Source organism: Schistocerca gregaria, chromosome 2 (genome assembly GCF_023897955.1).
Source record: "Schistocerca gregaria isolate iqSchGreg1 chromosome 2, iqSchGreg1.2, whole genome shotgun sequence".
In the NCBI taxonomy this organism is placed as follows: domain Eukaryota; kingdom Metazoa; phylum Arthropoda; class Insecta; order Orthoptera; family Acrididae; genus Schistocerca; species Schistocerca gregaria.
In genome coordinates this window covers 943,375,344-943,382,975 of record NC_064921.1, presented here as the reverse complement: position 1 = coordinate 943,382,975, position 7,632 = coordinate 943,375,344, and the positions used below count along the sequence as shown (strand labels likewise).

General features: G+C 38.0%; 1 protein-coding gene across 2 annotated transcripts; it reads right to left on the bottom strand.

The window, feature by feature from the left end:
- Positions 1-3,088: 3,088 nt before the first annotated feature.
- LOC126335392 (elongation factor 1-alpha) lies at positions 3,089-6,429 on the bottom strand. Of its 2 annotated transcripts, none has more exons than XM_049998618.1 (9): positions 6,271-6,429; positions 5,437-5,615; positions 5,167-5,346; positions 4,921-5,088; positions 4,562-4,822; positions 4,185-4,460; positions 3,877-3,997; positions 3,625-3,791; positions 3,089-3,539 (listed from the first exon to the last, which is right to left on the bottom strand). In XM_049998618.1, exons 2-9 carry the CDS (start codon positions 5,578-5,580, stop codon positions 3,468-3,470), a joined length of 1,389 nt encoding a protein of 462 aa, XP_049854575.1. In that variant the 5' UTR covers positions 5,581-5,615; positions 6,271-6,429; the 3' UTR covers positions 3,089-3,467. The 2 variants fall into 2 exon arrangements, with proteins under 2 accessions (XP_049854575.1, XP_049854574.1); XM_049998617.1 differs by having other exon boundaries at positions 6,218-6,338.
- Between the last annotated feature and the right edge of the window lie 1,203 nt (positions 6,430-7,632).

Below are 7,632 nucleotides of genomic sequence, written 5' to 3'. Positions count from 1 at the left end.
CTACAAAAATCAAATTCCACCATTCAATAAAACCACATCTTGAAAATTTCCTGTTTTGAATATAATTTCCTCTGTTAGGTATGGGTGCAACTGAACATATGAAGAAGAGAAAGGACACCAGAGATTTTGTGCCACAAAGAACTCTACTCAAGTGTGCCATCAAATAGTGTTCCATTCCCAGACTTGCTGATGCAATAGCAGTAACTGAGTTATGAGCACTGAGTTCAATATTTGTGTAAAAAATTATAGGCACTTAAAATATGCAAATTATGACTATCAGACAACACATAACCCACAAACACTTAGAATAGGCATATTAGGGTATAAAGCTCCAACAATGCCATCAGTGACAGCAGAAGAGGCAACCTCACACTGAAATATGCAAGTATTGTGGAAATATCTTGGACCAATATGAAGTTAGAACTGTTATGACTAATGGTGTTACTGAATATTACACTAGTGCTGCATCAATATCAACACACTTCCCATGACATTGTCAACACAGACTAAACGTATATTAGCTGAACACTCCAATCTGTTCTGCAAACCACCGAACAGCATGAAAATAAGGTACTCATTGTACCAGTTGTTAGGGAGACAGTCCAACACCTATGACTATTCAAGCTGCCTTTGTGGATGTTCAACATCCCTGTAATTCTATCTGGTGTGGGTCACAAATTTAAGGAATAGTCCAAGACTATCCACAAAAGTGTCAGCACTAGTCTTCTTAGACCACTTTCGCCCAGTATTCAGTCAACAGTAAAATCACTTTTGACGCTCATTTGGACAGCACAGCATTTTTGTTTGCCTGACAAGTGGCAATGTGAGAAACAACAGTACCAGAATGTGTAATTCATATCAGAAATATGCTTCACATTTCAGTAGTCTTCAGAGAAAATTCATTAAGGCCTAGGGTTTCCAAATTCTGACCAGACAATGAAAATACAGGTACCCAATCTCATTTGTACAATGGGTACTTAAATTTCCTGTAATTGCCTTCCCACCAATGCCATGCAAAGGTTTTGTTACACGCTAGTTCTTTATGCAGTGCAGTGTGTAGGGTGAATAGTTGAAATATCAAGCTTTGTAGAAGTACAATCCTCTTTCTCTGGACTATGTCCCAATATTTGTCCACAATTACAACTTTTAGGAGTGCTAACTACTTTATAAATTACATTTGCTCAGATAAACATGTTTCTTACAAAACTGTTATATACCTAAAAATACCAATGCAACAGATTATACCCTATTTCAAAGATAGCAACACACAATGGAATTGTCCTTTCCTCACCAATAACCTTACAAAATGCTTATTAATTTTTACTTGTAACAGTGCACCAACTTAAATTCCTTTAAATATGTATAATGTTGACAAACTATATTCCAGGCATGCACATCTTTCTCAAAGCCTGTGTGTGCCCCTTGTGATTGAGCAAACTAGGGTGTGGGAACTTACCTGCTCACTTCACTGGGAAATTCAGCAATCCAATCCACTGCAACTGCTCAACTGTGCTGAATACACTAATCTAATTAGGCCTAATGCAAAAATACAGAAAATTTGAAACCTGTAGTGTAATCACTATTGTTCAAGCCAGGTTTAAGTATAAAATACTATTCAGCAACTATGTTCCACCAAACAGCAGATCATGTGCAACCTTTGACTAATAGTTTGTGGCAGATATGTGACTTTAGGAGACAACTTATCCTCTTGAACAATATACATTTAAAGTTGCTGTGGTATTTTCGACCGTAATAAAGTGATTTTATCAAAGTCCCAGAACTAAGATACATTTACCATTAATGAGACTAATGTGCTTCTGGAAGGTTCAATGGATACTCCAACCATACCTCAATCCAGCCTGAAAGTCATTGATAAATTCACACCACAGCTTACACCTTGTTTGTCTTTGCACATCACCCCACAAAGCCCAACAGAAAGTTGGGGTTACTACGAAGAAAAATACATCCAGATACCTAAGCCTTCAATTTTTACCTCAAATCGCATGTAAAACTTGGTTGTATAAAGTTCTGAATGCAAGTTTAGTATTAACCATGTTTGGTCTTGTGAATGGAATAATCTCAAACTCCAAAGTAACCTTGCCCACAAAATACAAGACATATGAAGTTGTGTAGGGCAAGACTTGATTATGCCCACACATTCAATGGCAAAAAGATATCTTACCTGTGCAAACTAAAGCTTAAATTTACATTACTTTGCACAACCAACAGCTGTGGTGATACTTTACATGTGAAACACTTTCGTCAAAAATCAGGAAATATGTCTACTTAAGTTTACAAAATGTTCTATTGGCAGTTTTTTTCCCTTATGAAGTGTCACACAAGGAGCAAATGTTGAATCTTTTCTTCAAATACACTGATTCCTTTCACACAAGGAATTGTCACTGAAATCAATGTACTAGTCTAATTTGACAGCATGAAGAGTTTTTACATGACTACTACAAACAGCCTTCAAATCTTACTGTAGTTTAACTTAACCACTAATGTGTGAATTTGAATCAAAATTTCATTTCAACTGAATCGAACTTTTGTCCACTTCGTTAACAAACACTCTACCAACTTATAAGAAATTAGTTGAAAATGGGTAGACTACAGTACAAGGGATAAAATTGCTCTAAAATAAAAAGTGGCCTTAAGTATTATTTCCTGCCACATTCTTTAGCTGTCAAAACTACCAGCAGTTAAAGCTCACTACTGCATTTAAGGCCCACTCAAAATGTGGAATTCCAACATCCTGACTTACCAGAACACCATAGAGCTTCTGCATTCTCTTTGACATATTGAACACAAACCGATCCCCCACAAAAATTTTCCCAAATTAAGAGCCATTTACTCATGTTCGAGCATAAACTAGAGGCAATAGACACCTCTTTGCACAACTAAAAATGCATGAGAAATAGCACAAAGTTAAAAACATGTGTCTGTCAAACAATAAAGAAACCTGGGTTTGCACAAAGACTAGAAGTAATATTTTACAGTGCAGTGTCAAACTGAACATGACTTATTTATCAACACAACATCTAGCCACTCTTACATTCAAATGGAACAGGTAACAGCAAAACATTCTGAATCATGGTTCAAAGCTTCTTTATTGGCCCTTGTGTTTAACCATTAAGTTATGTACAGAAGCTGTTACACTGTAATACAACATATTCAAAATGTGAAAACAAAAAAGGAATGGAAAAGAAAGTCTCTCTCTCCCGTAACTGAAAACAAAAAGTATCCGCTTTTACACTCTTCGTAATATCGACAAATTACAAAATTAATACAGCCGGGCTAAAAGGAGATAACCGGCCTTTCCTTCTGAACTCTTTTCGATGGAAACAATGTTTTAATAGCCACTTGGAAAGAAAGAGAAGGCAGCTCATGTTGAATAAGCGAAGATGGACAATGGGCGGTGCAGGGAGCTGCGAGGAAACCGCCACTGATGGACCAATCAGCACATCTAGTTATTTCTTCTTCTGGGCCTTCTCAGCTGCCTTCGTTACCTTACCACTGGTGACATCCTTGAATGTCACATTCTGTATGGAAGAATGTGAGTTTTAATATTGGATCTATATGGAACCTTGCATAATGTAAGATGGACAATATCACAAAATTACATACCTTAATTACACCAACAGCAACCGTCTGCCTCATGTCACGCACAGCAAATCTACCCAATGGAGGGAACTCCTGGAACGATTCCACACACATTGGCTTGCTAGGTACCAAGTTTACGATAGCAGCATCACCAGATTTGATTGATTTAGGATTCTCCTCAGTTGTCTTGCCTAAGAAAAAATTTTCACTTTGCATTAATAGTTCACATAAAGATACATGTAAAGTACCTTTCAAATTTAAGTGCAGTGCACTCACCAGTACGACGGTCACACTTCTCTTTGATTTCAGCAAACTTGCATGCAATATGTGCTGTATGACAGTCAAGCACTGGTGTATAACCATTTGCAATTTGTCCTGGATGATTCAGAACAATAACCTGAAATTTTCACAAATGTTTTACTCACATGTCAAAGTAACAGTGGCAGTTTAGGATGAATGTAGCTGTCAATATCTCTCTCTCTCTCTCTCTCTCTCTCTCTCTCACACACACACACACACACACACACACACACACACACACACACACACACACACACACACACACACACACACAATGAACTCACCTGTGCTGTGAAGTCAGCAGCACCCTTGGGTGGGTTGTTCTTAGAGTCACCAGCAACATAACCACGTCGAAGTTCTTTAACAGAAACGTTTTTAACATTGAAACCAACATTATCACCCGGAACAGCTTCCTGCAGAGCTTCATGGTGCATCTCCACAGATTTCACCTCAGTCGTCAAATTAGCAGGAGCAAATGTCACAACCATACCAGGCTTCAGAATACCTGTTTCTACTCTACCCACAGGTACTGTTCCAATACCACCAATTTTGTACACATCCTGAAAATTACATCCAATTAGTAGCTACTTTCTTAAATTTAGTACTGAGTAACTATTCACTTAATTCCAAATTCCGTAATGTACACTTAATTTTATCTTACCTGAAGAGGAAGTCTCAGAGGCTTTTCAGTTGGTCTGCTAGGAGGAAGGATAGCATCAAGAGCTTCAATTAAGGTCTTCCCCTCAGCCTTCCCTTCCTTACGCTCAATAGACCATCCCTTGAACCAGCCCATCTTGTCAGAATGCTCAAGCATGTTGTCGCCATGCCATCCGGAAATTGGGACAAAGGCAACAGCTGCAGGATTGTAACCAATCTTCTTAATGTAATTGCTTACTTCCTTCTTAATTTCCTCAAACCTAGCCTGAAAGAAACGCAAAACTTACTACTTTACACACACACTACACTAATAATTAGGCATGTTCAGCCGCAAGTTGAGATTTTCAATCATTTTTCACTTACCTCACTGTATGGTGGCTCAGTCGAGTCCATTTTGTTCACACCCACGATCAGTTGTTTCACACCCAAAGTGAATGCCAACAGTGCGTGCTCACGAGTCTGACCGTTCTTCGAAATACCGGCTTCAAATTCACCTGTACCAGCTGCTACAATCAACACTGCACAGTCGGCCTGAAAATATTTTAGAGTTATGAATGTCACTTGCTATTAATCAAATAGCACACTATACCACATGGTTAAGCAATGTACCTGTGATGTTCCTGTAATCATGTTCTTAATGAAATCTCTGTGGCCTGGAGCATCTATGATGGTCACGTAGTACTTGCTAGTTTCGAACTTCCATAAAGCAATGTCAATCGTGATACCACGTTCACGTTCTGCCTTCAGCTTATCCAACACCCAGGCATACTTGAACGAACCCTTGCCCATCTACAATAAATTGCATAGTGAACATTTTACAAGTTACACCAATATCGACGAATATCACTAATGTCGCTGTAAGCAATATTTTGCACTTACCTCCTGGGCTTCCTTTTCGAATTTTTCGATGGTTCTCTTGTCTATTCCACCACATTTGTAGATCAAATGTCCGGTCGTGGTCGATTTGCCGGAATCTACGTGACCAATGACGACGATGTTAATGTGAATCTTTTCCTTACCCATCTTCGTAGTTTACAGGGAGTTCTTCAGTCTAATAACTGAAACCAAAATTTGCTAATTAGTTTCAACATACGCCACGTGGTACTAATATAATGAATGCATTTTAACACGTAATAAGACAACTAGAACACTATTGCTGTTGCACTAATCACGTAACCAGCAAAATTGTTAAATTCTACGAGTCCCTATAGAACGAAGTAATCCACACTACCTAGCTAGAGAGAACACTTTCTCACACAAATCAAAATAATTACGACTAAGAAGAAAGCATCTTCACTCTTGCTCAATTCAATACCTAACGAAACTACTAAGATAGTCAAATCCTAACATGGCAGACATCTTTGTAACTCTACGGCGTGGGCACAAAAATCTCTTACTGTACCAAATTACGAATTTTAAGCGTCTCGTAAAAAATCACGAACTATACTCTACGCGTAACAGAACAAAGCAATATCATATAGGAACAAACCGATCACGATGGTTTAACTACCACGCGGCCATAACGACCGGCATGATCACTTGCAAATCTATCACTACGTTACCGAGGAAAGTATCAAAAATACATATAAATATTAATACTACCCGAAATACAAGAGTTCTAACATTTAAAAAATCAAGCAAATGCTTTCGGATGGCAAACCTTTACTGTGATATCCACCCGATACGCAGAACACTGCAGACAGTCCTACTCACCTCCAGATGCCACGGCAGAAAGAGAACGACAGAGCCAATAGACATGCGCACTTGGTGGGCAGGCAAGTAATCTCGTAGAGGGGGAACTTCCGTAAAGGAAGGTAAAGGAAAGTTGACGGTTTTGAATATGAAATTTGCTTTTAAACAAATTGAATTAATATTTAACAAATACTTTTTGTTTAATTTTATATATATTATTCTTTTAAAACATTTCCAGGAAAAATCAATAGCGTACAGCGCTTTGGGGACGTCTGCTAGATGGAACAGCCAATGGGAATCGTGCAGCCATTACTTGCGCGGGGTTTTCAACTTCCTATAGTACTAAAAGCGTAAGCAGCTGCCTGCATTACTAAAATGAGGCGGTGAAAATGCTACGGGAAGCAGCTGTTTATAAATACTCCATGAAAGTGCAAGTGAAAAGCAACTCGTGTTGGTTTAACGGGGTTATTACAATGCTCCGCATCTACTGAACTATCAAGCTACGATCAGAAAAACATTGTGTGTGGTCCTGCTTCTGGATTGCAATTGAGGTTATTCATTCATGAAAATTATTTCATTTCTCACTTAATGCAATCTTACGAGAATTAAAAGGTTGTTCTGCTGGTATGCTGTTTGATAGTAAATAACCACTATATTTCTCTAGCAACGTTTTACTACAATGTTTAACATTATTATTTGTATTTTTTAATTGTTAAAAATTATTTTCTAAGATTATTTGATTTTCAAATCACAGGTCAGATACAAACTAAAACGGTAATCAACGCGCATTTACTAACAGTGCGTTTGACATCCACACATACAACCATTACTCGGCAGTCTGTTTTTCTCATTTCCTTTAAAAGTGACACTAAACAATTCTGATTAATATCTTATTTCACTGCTCTCATTTCTTGGGGTTCAACCCCTTATATTTTCAAAATATATTCGTCAAAATAAATTTTTGTACAGGAACTCGTATCATTGTAAGAGGCTTGTCTGAACTCTCTAAATCTGTTTTGCCCATTTAATTCATAATCAGTCTCCGTCATTCTGTTTATTAATGCGTTAGTTTCTAAGTACAATAATGCAATAAATCCGAAAGCGGAACAACGCCAAGTCTTCCCATAAGAATTACTTGCATAAGCTTTCGCACGTTCTCGTTAACTGTAATGAAAGAACGAAGCTGTGACCCACCAGCTACGAAGGAGGGTAAACACTAGTATATTGAATACAAAATGTAGGCAGTGATGGACAGCTTTCGGGTATTTAAGGAACTACATTGCCAATAGCAGACGCCGCTTATAGGGAAATTAAAGAAGCTTTTGGAGAAAACGGAAGCATTTGTCAGATTACCAAGAGCTCACACTGCAAGCCAGTACAAAT

Excerpts from the sequence above, each read along its gene's own strand:
- LOC126335392 (XM_049998618.1), bottom strand. The coding sequence starts at position 5,580 with ATGGGTAAGGAAAAGATTCACATTAACATCGTCGTCATTGGTCACGTA. Across the intron at positions 5,347-5,436 it reads TCGAAAAGGAAGCCCAGGAG|ATGGGCAAGGGTTCGTTCAA; the intron begins GTAAGTGCAAAA and ends AATTTATTGTAG. Across the intron at positions 4,823-4,920 it reads CTGAGCCACCATACAGTGAG|GCTAGGTTTGAGGAAATTAA; the intron begins GTAAGTGAAAAA and ends CGTTTCTTTCAG.